The sequence below is a fragment of the Phalangium opilio genome, unplaced genomic scaffold (assembly GCF_054372755.1).
Source record: "Phalangium opilio isolate 3A_F unplaced genomic scaffold, DU_Popi_V2 ptg000039l_1, whole genome shotgun sequence".
NCBI lineage: Eukaryota > Metazoa > Arthropoda > Arachnida > Opiliones > Phalangiidae > Phalangium > Phalangium opilio.
In genome coordinates, this window is record NW_028324162.1 from 2,722,433 (window position 1) to 2,740,552 (window position 18,120).

The following is an 18,120-nucleotide window of genomic DNA, read 5'->3' on the forward strand; positions in this document are numbered from 1 at the left end:
TTTCCTAACCAAAACAAATATTGCAACCCCAACTATCATCCCATATTGACACTAACCGCTTTCTACATGAGTGTATCCCGATTTCGAATTATTTACTTGGATCGTTTATTTACCATCCGTGTTTCTCTATTCTCGATCACCGACCTCTTTATTTACATTTCTTATCCTTCAAATAGGTCTATCAATAAAGTGAAATTGGTTTAAGTTGAAATAATTTCTAAAGTTTTAGGAGTTATTATATTCATATTTAATACTATATTAGAAGTATTAAGTTGAAGTATATTGACCCGAATTTCTTGAAATATGATGCTGGTACCGTTTTCTTAAATAGTATCCCAACACCTGCTTCAAATCCCATATCATTAACGTAGGCTGAAACAGAGGTGTCAGTTATCTAAATATTGGCATATTTCAAATTTAAGGTGTTATTATATGCAAATTTAATACTATATTAGAAGTATTAAGTTGAAGTATATTGGCTCGAATTTCTTGAATATGACAGCGGTACCGCTATCTTAAATAGTTTCCCGACACCCGCTTCAAATCCCGTATCATTAACGTAAGCCGAAACAGAGGCGTAGGTTATCTAAATATAGGCATATTTCAAATTTTAGGAGTTATTTATATTCAAATTTAATACAATCCCACTAAATATAGGCATATTCCAACTAAATATTTTCATTTAATATTTCTAATTAAATTTCAAACTTTATAAATTATTTCAACTTAAACCAATTTCTCTTTATTGATAGACCTATTTCAAGGATAAGAAATGTAAATAAAGAGGTCGGTGAACGGGAATAGAGAAACTCGGATGGTAAATAAACGATAGTTGTAAATGTATTTCTTACTATTGAGGATATAGCTGAAATTTAAACATTTGATAATATTTAGAAATATTTCAAAACCCAGTCTGGTAGTTTATAATTTGAGAGATGTTTGCTGTTGTGCTTTTCGTAAATAATGACGGAGTACAGTATGTTCCATCTTCATGGCTTCAAGACAAAAAATATTGTCTGTGGCCCAATGGAGTAAAGTCTAACGAGGTTTGCAAACTAATTAACTCGTGTAAACCACCTGGAAAAAATTGGACCAAGTACAAAGTGAAGATTTTGGCCCATGATGGTGAGAAAACTAATTTATAAGCACATTTAGCTTAGAATGTATATATGTTTTTGTTTATTTACAGTTCCGGATATAGCAAGAGCTCGTCATTTATGCAAAAAGGCAGAAGACACGGATGATTTAGTCAGTGAAATTGACATTGGTAAACCAATAGGCAAAAGGAAAGCCAGCCAAAAACCAAAACAAAAACGCGTATCGTTCATGAAGATACAACAGATAGTGGAAAATATGAAGATCCATCTTCAAGTGAAACTGACATTAAAAAAGGTAATTTAAAAGTGTAGCTTATTCAGAAGTTAGTTCATTATTTGAAAGTATTTTGCTTGCGCCGCTGTTAATTTTATAGAAACGAAAGTTCCAAAAAAGCGGAAAAGCACCACAATACGAGAGAAAACAACGTCTTCCAAGTCAATGACAAAGCAAAAAGATAATGTTAAGGCCATACGCCTTCCAGAACCACCTGTATTCAATTCAAACGATGCGTCAAAAAAGAAATCTCAGGCTGATTCAAGTTTACAAAAGACTACACCAAATTTAAACCAGTTACCTTCAACTACAGAAATTAATAAGGATCTTTCAGGTAATGGAACATATCTAACATTATTTTCACTGATATTAGTGGGTCAAAGAGCTTGATTAATCATGAAATGGTATTAAAGGGAAATTTAAATAACCAAACAAGTATTTTTTAATCGATTTTGACTCCTAAAAGAACATCATAATCATATGAGAAAACTTACCAAAGATTAGCCGTTGATTTTAAATAAATTTTCAAAGTCTCAAAAGTTGACCTGTTAAGCCTTAAAGCAAAGCTCGGGTCCTCTATAAGGCGACTTTCCTCCTGTACTCCAGTTTTAGCTTGGCAAAGGCTAGTGGGTGGGATTTATAAGGGCACTTATAAATCCCGCCCACAAATGTCTCCTGCCTTAGCCAAGCCAAAACTGGAGTTCATAAGGAAAGTCAACTTGTAGGGGATCCACTGGACCCACGCTTTGCTTTAAACTTTAATAAAGAACACGTGTATGTTTTTGAAATACCTGTAACCAATTAGCGACCGCGACTTCACGAGAGCTTTCAGCAGAGACCGCGCTCTTATTATTTATGAAGAAACCTCTAATTTTTTAGAGGCTATAAAATAAAAATACTCGTGTTGTTTATTAAAGTTTAAAGTTAGCCTTAACAGGTCAACTTTTGAGACTTTTAAAATTTATTTAAAGTCAAAGGATACTCTTTGGTAAGCTTTCTCAAACGATTATGATGTTCTTTTATGAGTCAAAATCGATTAAAAATACTTGTTTCGTTATTTCATTCTCCCTTTAAGTATATGTGTACAAATATTCGAAAGAAAACTACTCTTATTGTGTGTTCTTAGATGGAAATACATCACCGAAGTATTTTAATTTTGCCTCAAGAGAACAACCTGCTGTTTGTTCTGCCAAAGAAACGGCCCACATTCCTGAAGGTATTTTTATAAGCTAATTTACAATTTGAGAAACACTTACAACGCTGACATTAATTGGTTCTAATCTCATGCTAATATTATAGATTTAGGTCCTAATTCCCAGAAAAAGTCGGTTGAAAGTTCGATCTTTGAAGAAGAAATTATCGAAGAAGATTTCAGCACTGACGCACCATTAATAAATGATCTGAGGAATACTGAACAATATTGCCCTTCGCCATCACTATTACCACAACCAGAGTTGTTTGCCTCTCCAGGTGAAGATTTAGGTTATGAATAATAAATATATAAGATCGCTGATTGTACTGTTTTACATTTTCAGCAAGCGATAATCCTAAGACTCGCATTTCAAAACATAGAACTCTGTTTCAAGAGATAGCTACTCCATCTTGTGGTATGTCGTCCACTATTATATGGGGTTTCGAAAATAATTATTGAGATTTGTGGTTGAAGTTTGACAAATAGGGTTTTTTCTGGTTCTGGGAGATGATAGGAGAAAATAACGTAGATCAATTTCGAAAGCTATCAAAGGGGATCGCTGCAAATCTTCGCGGATTTCGCTGCTTCTGTACTTCATATAAACTAGCATTTCAAACTCTTAATTAGTTTTAAAGCGACCTCTTTAGTTTCTGCGACCCTCTTTCATTTTGATATTGGTCTATGACGTCAAAGACGCCTATGCAATCTCAGTCCTAAAACCAATTAAACGTCTGAAACGACGCATTTTAAAGATATTCATTTTCAACCCCAAATTAAATTTAACGTCCATTTATCTCCAAATTGCTGAAAAAATACTTAGCTAATCATTTTTTGGATTGAATTTATCAGGTGACATGGACCGCACAAAAACAGCTCGTGATCCATCTTCTACCAATAGTGTACAAGATTTACAAAAAACAAACATTCCTTGCAAGAAATGTAATTATATTCATGCTAACATTGACTGTCCCTTATACGATATTGTTTTTAGGCTTGGATAACGAGAACTTTCAGAAAAAAGTCATTGTCATGCTATCTGACTTGAACTGTAAGACTACAAAGATTTTAGAGGCTAAATCAAACTCTACCGTTGCGGATGTTCAAATAAACGGACTTCCGGCGTGGCCCATAAGCTCAAGAGAAAAATTAGAAGAGTTGGAAAACTTATTGGCAGATGGAGACAAGAGATTCCAAATTGTGAGGCTCATGGGACTGTGGGGCGGTAGAAATGCTAAAGACGCAACAAGAAGAGTCTTAAAAAACACAATTGCTCATCAATTGATCCTCCAGTGTAATTGGAATGGTGCTAATGGCAAAATAGCTTTTAGGGATTTGAAACTGAAGGGAGCTGTTATCGGTAATAAGTGCTTCATATTATCTGAATAAAAATTCTAATAGCTCATTTTTATATCAGATGCAGTGCGCAATATCCCAAAACTCAATAACACGCGAGAATATGATATTGAAACTGTCATGAAAGGCTGGATAAAGCACTCGATGGATCGCGAAGGAGGTAGGAGTGAAAGGCAACATCAAAAAAAGTCAGCAGAAGAGACGGAATGAATAGATGTAAAGACAAAAATTCCTAGTCTCATTCTATTTGATCTCATATTTAAGTTGTTCGTACTAGAACTGCTTGTTCTTTAATAAATGAAAACGTTTTTGAACTTAATTAGTTTTAATTGAACTTAACTATGGAGTTTTACGCACAAAATAAGCATTTTAATTTAAAGGTTAAAACAATTAATAGTGATAATTGAAATTACCGGCCACATAGCTCTCCAAGAAAGGGTCGGTAAAAATATCTATTACCGCCACATCTCTTGGATCGGTAAAATTATCTTTTTTATCGACCACATCTCTTAGGTCGGTGAAAAGATCTCTTTTACCGACCACATTAAGGGTCGGTAGAAGGATCTCTTTTACCGACCACATTAAGGGTCGGTAGAAGGATCTCTTTTACCGACCACATTAAGGGTCGGTAGAAGGATCTCTTTTACCGACCAAATTAAGGGTCGGTAGAAGGGTCTCTTTTACCGACCACATTAAGTGTCGGTAGAAGGATCTCTTTTACCGACCACATTAAGGGTCGGTAGAAGGGTCTCTTTTACCGACCACATTAAGGGTCTGTAGAAGGATCCCTTTTACCGACCACATCTCTATTAACCGCACACAATTAAATACCAGTAATAAGTAAGTAGGCCAACACTTTATTGGGTGGATCATTAAGTGTATATTAAGGATATCTGTTAGAGGGAAGGGCCGACATAAAAACGTACCCTTAATAAAACTGAAGGCCAACGTAACAAATTTGAGTTGGGGAAGGTACCTTTTTAAGGTAGGCCAACTAGCATTCCTATAAAATTGTTGATATAGTTTCAAACGGAAAATTCCACTGTAGGCCGACCATAAAATTAACGACCATTAATCAGATGGCCGACTTGAAAATTCTTAGTCGGTAAAGTGTTTTATAAGATGTCGGCCGGATGTATGACGTTTGTAAGTCGGCCAACAGTCTTTTGGGTAGGACATCCCGACTCTTCAGTTGGTATCCTTTGCCCAGCACTACCGACCCCGTCTTCCCTACCCAAATTTTAAGCAGTTGGGCCGACTGCTTTTTGCTACATGGGAGGGGGAGGGGATGGGTTGGACGTGGACCGTTTCGGCCTCTTCGTCCCAGGAAGGGATGGGGAAATAGGGTCTGACGGGGACCGTTTCGGATCCTTCACCTCGGGAGGGGAAGGAGATGGAGTAGGCGGGGTCAAACGATTTCCTCTGCATATGAGATCGTTTATAATTTGACTCTCCGTACTATTTAACTTTTCTACACTAATAGAACCCTCAGAGAAATTAAGGGATAGTCTACTATCGTACTCGGTAAAGTGTTGGGTTGGGGGGACAAGGGGAATAGAGATTGAAGGACTCGAAGTTGGGACAACCGGAGGGATAAGGGGAAGGGGTGAGAGACCCGAAGTCGGGACAACATGCGGAACAGAGGTGGAGAATGATGAACCCAAAGTTGGAACAACAGGGGGAGTGGAGGAGGAGGGGTCCGAAGTTAGGACAGCATGCGAAGCAAAGGTGGAAGTTGATGGTCCCGAGACTGGGACAAAGGTAGAAGTTGATGGACCCGGGAATGAGATAAAGATAGAGGTAGATAGGTCTGTATTGTCCATGCGGGGGTGTGGAACCTTAGGGGAAGCTTTAGAGTGTTTGGTGAACATATGTATCTTTAAATTCGCAAACCGGGTATAACTAGCTGAACACTCCGTACACGGGAAGGAAACACCCTCTTGTGCCTATAAAGTTCCTTCTTCCTGAGATACGGGCACTCACACATACAGGGTGTTTCTGAAAAGTCCATCACAAATTAAGGGGCGTGTTTATGGGACCAAACTGAGCGGAAAGTACCAAAAAACATGGGGTGTACAACATTTTGTTACGGAGATATGGCCTTCCAAACATTCGCCCCTAAAACAAGGAAATATCCAAAAATGAGGAGTAACACTTAAGACCGACTAACCAGCTTGTTTAAAATTACTAGACAATTTCAATAGCCTTTAATCGAACAATTGATTTCTACCTTTACTAATCAGAAGCGTATAAATGAGTAGAAGTATGCCTACGGTGGTAATGTAAAATTAATCCCAAGTGACATGATGTTTCAAGATCTTCCCAGCACCAAGTAAAATGGTTCTGATTGAAGGGACTTTTATTAGCACAGCGTAAACAACGTTATTTTCAGGAATTAGTCCAAATGTCCACGGGCGGCATTACAAAAACGAGGCAGTCTTTCGAATGATACTTGGACATGTTGGAAGATCCCTGGCTTGTTCCTGTTATCTCAAACCGTAAAAAGCTACGCAAATCTTCATCATCACGGACAACACTCTTGTACGTTAGGTATGACCTTGAGAAAACCTAAAAGGACATCTCGAATGTATTTGAAAAACCCATCTCCAATTAAGGGGCGTGTTGTTTGTTTCCAACAGAGTAAACTCGCCCAGAGAACAATTACAATGCAGAGCCACGTTTCGGCGTTAATGGCCCACAAAGGTGGTCCCAAACAAAAGAACAAACTTTAATTTGTTTCGTTCAGTAAGTATTTCATGTGTCATAGATAAAACGCCATGATTAATGCACAAAGAAAATGTTATTGACAAGTTTTCGGACCGCGATGCTGAAATGTGGTGGTGCACCATCGTGCATGAACCACATTCTGTTTATTAAACCTAAGGGTACGTCTTCGAGTAGTTCTGGTAAATCGTCCCGTAAGAACTACAAGTAAGCCACACCGTTTAACCTGGGCTCTAGGAAATATGGCCCAATTAAATTGTCACCCACAATACTACACCACACGTTTAAGCTGAATTGTACTTTGTGAATTCTAACGCAAGTTGCGTGTGGTTTTTTCTTAATCAGCAAACCAATTGGCGGCTGCTTGTTTTTGGATCGTCCTCGAAAATAGTGAGAACTTCGCCTATTCTTAAAAAACAGAGCACTAAAACAGAGCACTATGTTTTTTAAGAAAGGAATAAAAGAGGTTTCACGTACATGTGTTTGTTTTATTAAACTCATAATTCAACGAAGTCTGTTACAATGCCTTTCTTCACAAATGCCGAATATGCGGATATGCACCTAATGTATGGACTAGCCGAGGGGAATGCCGCTGCAGCTGTACGCTTGTATCAGGAAAGATTTCCGCAGAGGCGACTACCAAATCGACTGACGTTCGAGGCTGTGGACAGACGTTTGAGGCAAGATGGACGAATCCAACCGGCTGGACCTCAACCTAGAGCGAGAGCCATCCCAGAGGCCGTAGAAGACAAAGTTCTCACCATTTTCGAGGACGAGCCTGAATCAAGTACCCGCCAAGTTGGTCGCCGATTAGGCGTAAACCACACGCTCGTGTGGAAAATCCTCAGAAGCCACCGGTTTCATCCTTTCCATGTTCAAAAAGTTCAAGGTTTGAATCCAGCGGACTACCCACGACGCACGGCGTTTTGTCAGTGGTTTCTGGCTAAAGTAAACGATATCGATTTCCCACGGGATTTGTTGGTTACTGACGAAGCTAACTTTTCACGGGATGGTATTATTAACTTACATAATAAACATCAATGGTCCCAGCTAAACCCCCACGCAACTTGCGTTAGAAGTCACCAAGTACAATTCAGTTTAAACGTGTGGTGTGGTATTGTGGGTGACAATTTAATTGGGCCAAATTTCCTAGAGCCCAGGTTAAACGGTGTGGCTTACTTGCAGTTCTTACGGGACGATTTACCGGAACTACTCGAAGACGTACCCTTAGGTTTGGTAAACAGAATGTGGTTCATGCACGATGATGCACCACCACATTTCAGCATCGCGGTCCGAAATTATCTTAACGCGACCTTCCCTTTGCGGTGGTTAGGTCGAGGTAGACCTGTGGAGTGGCCTGCTCGATCACCCGATCTGAACCCTTGTGATTTCTTTCTTTGGGGCCACCTGAAAGACTTAGTTTATCAGACTGAAGTGCCCGATGTTGAAGAGCTACGTCGACGAATAATTCACGGCTGTCAAACAATTCGCGAAACTCCAGGCATTTTTCAACGTGTAAGGGAATCATTTGTAAGACGTGCTAATGTGTGCCTTAACGCGGGTGGTGAACACTTTGAACAATTTTTGTAACTAGTTGCAATTAAATGTTAAAACTTGTCAATAAATTCATTTTCTTCGTGCATTAATCATGGCGTTTTATCTATGACACATGAAACACTTACTGAACGAAACAAATTAAAGTTTGTTCTTGTTTTTGGGACCACCTTTGTGGGCCATTAACGCCGAAACGTGGCTCTGCATTGTAATTGTTCTCTGGGCGAGTTTACTCTGTTGGAAACAAACAACACGCCCCTTAATTGGAGATGGGTTTTTCAAATACATTCGAGATGTCCTTTTAGGTTTTCTCAAGGTCATACCTAACGTACAAGAGTGTTGTCCGTGATGATGAAGATTTGCGTAGCTTTTTACGGTTTGAGATAACAGGAACAAGCCAGGGATCTTCCAACATGTCCAAGTATCATTCGAAAGACTGCCTCGTTTTTGTAATGCCGCCCGTAGACATTTGGACTAATTCCTGAAAATAACGTTGTTTACGCTGTGCTAATAAAAGTCCCTTCAATCAGAACCATTTTACTTGGTGCTGGGAAGATCTTGAAACATCATGTCACTTGGGATTAATTTTACATTACCACCGTAGGCATACTTCTACTCATTTATACGCTTCTGATTAGTAAAGGTAGAAATCAATTGTTCGATTAAAGGCTATTGAAATTGTCTAGTAATTTTAAACAAGCTGGTTAGTCGGTCTTAAGTGTTACTCCTCATTTTTGGATATTTCCTTGTTTTAGGGGCGAATGTTTGGAAGGCCATATCTCCGTAACAAAATGTTGTACACCCCATGTTCTTTGGTACTTTCCGCTCAGTTTGGTCCCATAAACACGCCCCTTAATTTGTGATGGACTTTTCAGAAACACCCTGTATTACACTTAAATATCCTCAAAGAATGAATGGGGAAAAGACAATCTTAATCTCGGAAAAAAAAATCGCAAGTAACTTAAACTTGGAAAATTTAGTAATTTCGGTACTAGCCCGTAAATTTTCTCTTACCCTCTGCAAAATAACTTCCAACAGCAAAAGTTACAAAGTATTGAAAAATACTATAAAGCAACTAAGAGGCAGGCTGGAACTCGTCAGAAGTCAGGAACAAAAAGTGATTGAGTTTGAGCACGCGCCAGGCTTTTATACTCTTGGCGTCGTCCATTTAATCCTTGTTTCAACCATCATACAGGTTTTACATTGACCTCACGTTAAAATCCTCATCATGTTTCGAAATTCGCCTCAAGTTCAATCTAGTTCGTTTACTTGCAAGTTTCCTAACAAAAACAAATATTGCAACCTCAACTATCATCCCATGTCGACACTAACCGCTTTCTACAAGTGTGTATCGCTATTTCGAATTATTTACTTGGATCGTTTATTTACCATCCGAGTTTCTCTATTCCCGTTCACCGACCTCTTTATTTACATTTCTTATCCTTGAAATAGGTCTATCAATAAAGAGAAATTGGTTTAAGTTGAAATAATTTATAAAGTTTGAAATTTAATTAGAAATATTAAATGAAAATATTTAGTTGGAATATGCCTATATTTAGTGGGATTGTATTAAATTTGAATATAAATAACTCCTAAAATTTGAAATATGCCTATATTTAGATAACCTACGCCTCTGTTTCGGCTTACGTTAATGATACGGGATTTGAAGCGGGTGTCGGGAAACTATTTAAGATAGCGGTACCGCTGTCATATTCAAGAAATTCGAGCCAATATACTTCAACTTAATACTTCTAATATAGTATTAAATTTGCATATAATAACACCTTAAATTTGAAATATGCCAATATTTAGATAACTGACACCTCTGTTTCAGCCTACGTTAATGATATGGGATTTGAAGCAGGTGTTGGGATACTATTTAAGAAAACGGTACCAGCATCATATTTCAAGAAATTCGGGTCAATATACTTCAACTTAATACTTCTAATATAGTATTAAATATGAATATAATAACTCCTAAAACTTTAGAAATTATTTCAACTTAAACCAATTTCACTTTATTGATAGACCTATTTGAAGGATAAGAAATGTAAATAAAGAGGTCGGTGATCGAGAATAGAGAAACACGGATGGTAAATAAACGATCCAAGTAAATAATTCGAAATCGGGATACACTCATGTAGAAAGCGGTTAGTGTCAATATGGGATGATAGTTGGGGTTGCAATATTTGTTTTGGTTAGGAAACTTGCAAGTAAACGAACTAGATTGAACTTGACGCGAATTTCGAAACATGACGAGGATTTCAACGTGACGTCAATGTAAAACCTGTATGATGGATGAAACAGGGATTAAATGGACGACGCCAAGAGTATAAAAGCCTGGCGTGTGCTCAAACTCAAATCACTTTTTGTTCCTGACTTCAGACGAGATCCAGCTCAATCACTTTTTGTTCCTGACTTCAGACGAGATCCTGCCTGCCTCTTAGTTACTTATAGTATTTTTCAATACTTTGCAACTTTTGCTGTTGGAAGATATTTTGCGGAGGGTAATAACCAAGAAATGGACGACATCAAGAATATGAACTCTCAAGGGTGAGTAGAAATTAAACCTTATTATTATTATTTTTTTTCTCCTGCATGAATTTACTCTACCAGTTTGTCAGAGTTTACTAATTTATATTTATATTTATATTTAGGCAGAACACTCTTTCTGATGCTCCTCAACCTCCGCGCATCAGGCTACCACGTGCTGGCTCGGCAAAACGGCGGGAAAAAAAGATGAGGAACGTTTCAGCGTCGTCACTACCTCCTCCGCCTCCAAACTCCGAGTCATCAGGGAGGGATGCCCGACCAACACCACCATCGACACCGTCGGCGTCGAAAACATCGTTGATGTCACTTCCACTGCTCGACCCTATACCTTTGGATCTGCCGACAACACCAAGAGGGGCACCTTTGTGCGAGAGGACGCTCGGCATGGGTGCATCGATAGCCTACCGCGACGGGTTCGAAGAGGAAGTCACTATCGGCAAACTATTGTCCGAGTTTGAGGGGCTTTACGAGGAAGGGAACAGGAGACTTCCTCGTAAAGTTTTCTACGTTTGCGAAAACCAAAACTTTTTAAATTACTCCTATGGGACGACATCCCATAGGAGTATAGCTGAGTGGCCCAAAAGCCTGCGAGGCTTAAAAGAAAAAGTGGAGGCGCAGTGCGGGGTACAATTCAATGCCGCGGTTGTGAATTTGTATCGGAATGGGAGGGATAGTGTTGGGTGGCACTCCGACGATGAATATGGAGTGCACTCAACTATCGCCTCCCTATCCTTCGGTGCTGAAAGAACATTTCAGATGCGGCCTAAAGGCGAATCTCGGGCAACCATTTCGGTTGTTTTAAAAAACGGTTCCCTTCTTTTAATGAGGGGTTTGAATTGTCAAAAAAATTGGGAGCATTCCGTTCCCAAGGATTTCAACCCCTCATTAAAAGAAAGGGTAAATGTTACCTTTAGGTACATGGGGGACATAAGACGTGGATACGCGAAAGAAAATCCCTCGTGCGTGTGATTTTATTTTTTTTATATAATAATATGCTGTAATATGTCTATATATATATATATATATTTAAATAAATGAGAAAGTATTAAATTCGAATATTTATTATTTAAATTCAAAGTATTATTTACAGGATGAGTTACATACACTTTTAGAGAAACCATTTGCCTACAGAATTGAAAACTTAAGTACAATTATTAAACATCTATTTTAACCAATAAGTTAAATAAAGTCTGCGAAATAATTATTGGCGAAATAATGATTCGAACCGTTGGATCTCATATGATAATGAACTTCGTAAAACATTAAACTGTGGGTGTTATCATACAGACACTCGGCTAACTTGCAAATGTACATGGCCTTGAACATATAATGCATGGCCGTCTCGTTTTTATCCTTATAGTTTTTTCTAACTGCCTTGTTAGTTTTATAAACCATAAACATACACATATGAAGAGCTAAGTTCAAAACTCTTAAGTACTGGTAGGGGCAATGAAATTCGTATCCCCCGTAGTAAAAGGTGCGAAATTTACATTCCTCCTCATTGCGAGGATGGCAACTACCTAACTGGCAAATATTAGGGTTGGACATTCCGTACATTTTGTGGGGGGAGAGATGAACATAATGTGCATAGATAGAATCCCCCTCGAATTCTTTCAATTTGAAATAATGAGTCCTATTATTTATGATACATGGAAACTGTCTAGCAAACATGTCGATTAATGTCCCTGGTGGGAGTTGGGCGGAGAAAGTTAGTAACTTGTACAACGCTAAGTGCTTCAAACCTAAATTTATGTAAGGGGCATTAACGTATTGTAATGTGTAATATTCGCCACACTCATATAAATTAAAGAATTCATTCGGTATGGGGTTTATTACTAAATCCCCCGCTTCTGAATCTATGGTACGTTCGGCTCTCCCGTAATCCTTATCCTGTCCGATGGTTTCGAATTTCCTAATTCTTCTTAAGTTCTTTCGTCTTACGACAGATTCTACAATAATCGGATAATTCTTTCTCGGATCCACATTACACCGATTAGAGTTGGAAAGCCCGTTTTGTGTATTACTGGTTTCAAAGGATGTTAAAGGTTCAACCCTGTTGTGGTAGAAAACCATATCCATAAATAAGGGCAAAATTAACTAGCATAAATATATGAAAATAATTATACTTACATTTTGCGAATCTGGATCGGTACTTCAAGGAGGGATGTAGAATGTCTTATCTTTAAACCGTCCTCGTCTTTTATACTTTAATGTCACGTGACTTTCTGACCATGTAAACATGTCACTCTTTTAGACCAATCATGTTCTTATAGTGAAAATGGCGTTTAAACCGCGTGTTGATAGAACATAATTACAGTGTTAATTACGATAACGGTTCTACCGTCATATACGTTTGAACCAATATATCCGAAAGGTAATATGACGCATAAGCCTAACATTGACGCCATGATTGATTCACTGACGCCAGACACGTCATGTACGTTTCACTGACGTCACAACAAGATTGTGAGAAAAATGTTTGATTCACTGGCGCCATAAGAAGAAAAAATGCTGTGGGCGCCATGTTTGATTCATTGACGCCATATTTACTGGTGGCAGATCATGTGGCAGGTCTGCCACACTGACGCCATGTCCCCAATTCGGTACTTTCTATCTACTCCTATTGTTAAAGCCGAGGCCTTTATAGTTCCCGGGGGTTATTACAAATCATTAGAAGCCCTCCTTAAACAAATAGCTTCCGGATTAAGCGGCTTTCAATACGGTTCAAAGTTTAAATTTGATTCGGATCCCCTCTCTGATTATATTTCTTTAACTATTCAACCTAACGGTATCTTGGCTCTTTCTCCCACTTTGAAAAGGATATTAGGATTTAAAACCCCAAAAGGCCAAAGTACGTCTTTCTCTTGCCCTTCAGATAAAACCAGCCAATCGTATAGAAGCTCTGTTCCCGCTAATTTAAATTATTATGTTCCCGACCAATTGTTTATTTATTCCGATATAGTAGCTAATGAATTTATAGGCGATACGGTAGCCCCGCTACTTCGTATAGTAGGCGTAGACAGCGAATAACCTCACGGTTCGACTATAACTAAATCATTTATCTCTCCTCATTACGTTAAAGTTGCTAAACGTTACTTTGATACTATAGACATTGATATAAGGAATAGTTTAGGCCAAGACGCGTCAATCGAGTGGAACGTCGAACTGTAAACTACACTTTAGACCATGCCAAAACCCCAAACATTAGAGTCTCGTTGTGAGTATAGGAGGTATTATTTAGATCAGGGGGGTGTCTAAAGTATTTGTCGGGACCCCCCACCAAAAAGGTCACGGGATAGGGAGCGCCCTGAAAGGGTTATTTAGATGGGCACGCCCCTTATTAATTTGAGGTGCAAAGTATTTGGCACCTAGAGCCATTAGTACGGGACAAAAGATTCTTGGTGACAAATGCAAGGTCAGAATGTGAAAAGTGCCGCGAAAAAGAGATTGCAGGAAACTTATGAGAACATGACTGCTGCACAGCAAGGTTCAGGATTAAAGATAAAGAGACGCAAAGTTAAACGCCTGTCAGTTTATCACCGTCATTCAAAGCAGACGCCACGCGATATATTTAGCTCCTGAAAAAATTATGTTTTCTCTCCAAGCTCTTAAGAGTGAATTGGACATTTTTGCCCCTGTGCCGATTCAAACTAGTGTCGAACATGCTCAAGGTGTATGGGCCAAACCCTTGGCGGCCATTGGTGATAGCTCTACCCTCGAATACCTCATCTCGGGCAATGGAGATAGCTACATCGATGTAGCCCACACCATGCATTACAACAAAGTCAAAATCACCAACGAAGATGGAAGTGATCTTCCTGATGCAGCCGTGGTAGCTTTCGTGAACAACGCTGGCCATGCATTGTGGAGAACTTGCGATGTTTTCTTGAACAATACCCGAGTTTCTTCAGCCGCCCAAAACTACGCCTTCACTTCTTTTATCGAAACTGTCTCAAATTACGGACCCGCGGCCAAAAAATCTCACTTCATGATGGCCGGATGGGAAAAGGACGAAGCCGGAAAGTTCGACGACTTTTCAAATGAAGGTTTCGTCGCTCGAATGGCTAAAACTGCTAAATCGGCCGTGATTGAATTTTTTACACCCGTGTTTAGTGACGTGTTTAATATTCCCGAATATCTCTTAAACGGGGTGGACCTTAAAGTCGTGTTTACTCGCAACAAGGACGAGTTTGCCTTAATGTGTGAAGAAACAGCCACTCTCAAAAACTGTAAAGTCAAGATACTAGACGCTGCACTCGCGGTACGTAAAGTTAAACTCAGCCCTAAAATATTGTTAGCGCATGAAGCAGCGCTTAATAACGGTACTGCCAAATATAATTTTACGCGCACCGAACTTAAAACTAAAACTATCTCTACCGGAAGTAGCACCGAGAGTTTTAACAATATATATCTAGGCCCTCAGCCTAATCGCGTCATTATTGGAAGAGTTTACAACGCGGCGTTCAAGGGCAGTTACGCTCTGAATCCCTTTAACTTTAAAACTTGGGATTTAAATTTTTTGTCTCTGTACCTCGATAACGAACAAATACCCTCGAAAGCGTTGACTCCTGATTTCGGTAAAAACTTGTATATACAAGCTTATCAAACATTGTTCGCGGGCACGGGTATTCATTATAAAGACGACGGTAACGATATTACTCCCAACGAGTTTGCCAACGGGTTAACCCTCTACGCTTTTGATCTGACACCGGACCTATCTGCTAGCGAAACAAACCACTGGAACCCCGTTAAGCAAGGACAATTAAGATTGGACATGGGATTCGCTAAACCTTTGTCGGAAGCCGCAGTATGCATTGTATACGCCGAATTTCAAAGCATGATTCAAATCGATAAAAATAGAAACGTAATTGTAGATTATTAAAATGTCAGCAACCACCACCGTAGACTTGATTCTCGCTTTATCAGATACGCCCAACTTTTTGGGTGTTTTCGCATCAAATAGGTTACCTAAGGTTACCAGATATCCCGCATCGTTAATTATAAATTTAGATTAGCACTATGAAAAGGGGTCTCACTGGGTATCGGCCTTCATAGATGGAGCTCGTGTAGGGTATTATTTCGATAGCTACGGTTTACCACCATTTCTGCCAAGTATAAGAAGATTTTTATCTTTAAACTGCAGAAAATGGACTTTTGGTAAGCGAGAACTTCAGAGGTTAGAAAGTAGCGTATGTGGGCAGTATAGCGCCCTCTATCTTATTCATAGAAGTAAGAAGAAAAGTACGAAAGCTGTCCTAAAAGCTTTTACCGCAAATCGAAAAATTAACGATATGAAAATTGCTAAACAGTATCAAAATCATATACGGCGACTAAAAAAGTGTAAAAGGAGCTTATTAACAAACCGTGTGGTTGCCTGGTGGTAATGCGTCCAGCTCTGTGTTGTTTCAACAACATTTGAGTTTCCATTCCAGGGTTCGACTTCCTACCAACGGCGCTTTATTAGTCCGGTATAGGAAAAAAAACATCTTCAGATATGGCTTGAATCAAGTTTAAGGAGGAGGAGGTTTTTTAAATATTTAACTAATTTATTATTAATTTAACTTAACTATGTATGTATGTATTTTATCACGCTAATTAAATGTTTTTGATTTAAAATCCGATTGTTTTACAACTAGCATAAGCCTATCTTTTCAGGATCTACAATAGCATAAGCCTACAATAGCATAATCCTATCCCTACAGGTACCAGCCACGTGCGTCATCAAAAAATTAGCCATGACGTCATCAAGAAAACCACCACCAGGTGGCTAAACAATTCAAATTTACCGCCAAAACCATCACGTGAAGTCATCAATTCCCCCCCATATCTCCCCCCCAACACCATCACATGACGTCACCAATCCCCCAATCCCCCCAACACCATCACGTGACGTCATCAATCCCCCCATATCCCCCCCTACCCCAGGGATGTCGGTATAAACCAAAAAAATTTACCCCCCCCCTGAAAGGGGGGGAAAGAAGGGGGGTAAAATTTTTAGGTTTATACCGACATCCTTACTCTCTACTTTGCTATCGCTATAAGGATATTTTGCTACTGTTGCATTTCGCTGTTGTTGTTTTCGCTATTTTGATCGTCGATATTGTGCCTTCAACATTTTGGATTTCGCTATTTTGACCTACAAGCGTTAAAAATGGGTGCTTTGGCGATACCAAAATAGAAATGGAATTCTGCTATATGAAGGCCATTCTAAACTTGAAATAAATTTTGAAAGCTAGAACTTAAATAAGAGGGGGTAATAAATGATTTTTTTAGTCTACCACAGTCACTAGGTAGGAGCGCTGTATTTACCTAAGCTAAATGAGATCACAAAAAATGCTTTTATCCTTATATGACTGACCTCTAAGGCTTGATGAAAGAAAGTGCTACGCAAACTGCCTGCAACTATCTTCCCTTGATGGACAGCGGCGGCTAATTGGTCAAGAGTGTCGATCGATTCCTCCAAACCCGGAAAGTTCAAAAATGAAACTGCTCAAAAAAGATACCATAATTAACATAAACACAAAGAAATAACAAAAAGTGAGACAGTAATGAAAAAGTAGACAACCCATGATTATCATTGACTGTCGAACTTCTAGGGGTAAACTCGTCTATGAAAAGCGCGAGCGTAAACCGAATTGCATATAGGCCTACAACTTAATATAGCGAAATATATGAAAGATAGTTTGCTTCTTACTCAATTGACCCGAAAAGGAAGCGTAAGCGATCATGGAAAAGATGAGCCAACCAATCAAGCCGACTTTCATGGAACTGCCTGGGTGGATCGGCTCCGGTGTCAAGGAGGGCTCCGTATTCATACCAAAGAGCGTCACCGAACGACCAAAAAAAAACCTTTTATTCGAGGCCTTCAAATCGACAAAGAATCGCACCGCCAAAAACTTCAAGAAAATGGCCATAGCGGGAAACAGGCACAGAATGCAAATCCATACCTAGCAAAGTTACAATGAAGAAATATTTTTTGTCTGGATCTTTTAAACCCAATAGGGATAGGAAAACCAAGACTGATGGTGGTATGATGCGAAATCTGAGAGAAATAGGTGCGCTAACTGCGGAACTGCTCAGGTTGGATGGGACGCCAAAAATGGGGGAGGAATTCTCGGACTCAATTGTAACTGGTTCGTCTGTAGCCCTTCTTAGCCAATTACCAATGCGTCCGACTATTCCTCCCCCCATTTTTGGCGTCCCACCCAAACTGAGTCGTACCACAGTTAGCGCGCCTATATTTCTCTCAGATTTCGCACTCTCCCCTCATCATCCTTGGGAAAACTAGACGCGGTGGCGGCATGGAAATCACGGCACGAGCAATAGCAGATTAGTAATCTAATAAATCTTGGATCGTTCGAATTTCTTAGTAA

General features: G+C 39.2%; 1 protein-coding gene across 1 annotated transcript; it reads left to right on the forward strand.

Annotated features, from left to right (window-relative positions):
* The first annotated feature begins 871 nt into the window (after positions 1 to 871).
* LOC149681253 (uncharacterized) lies at positions 872 to 4,230 on the forward strand. The gene is made up of 9 exons (XM_089834497.1): positions 872 to 1,125; positions 1,190 to 1,392; positions 1,441 to 1,705; positions 2,498 to 2,587; positions 2,671 to 2,841; positions 2,907 to 2,978; positions 3,413 to 3,502; positions 3,555 to 3,920; positions 3,978 to 4,230. Exons 1-9 carry the CDS (start codon positions 936 to 938, stop codon positions 4,124 to 4,126), a joined length of 1,596 nt encoding a protein of 531 aa, XP_089690623.1. The 5' UTR covers positions 872 to 935; the 3' UTR covers positions 4,127 to 4,230.
* Positions 4,231 to 18,120: the final 13,890 nt, after the last annotated feature.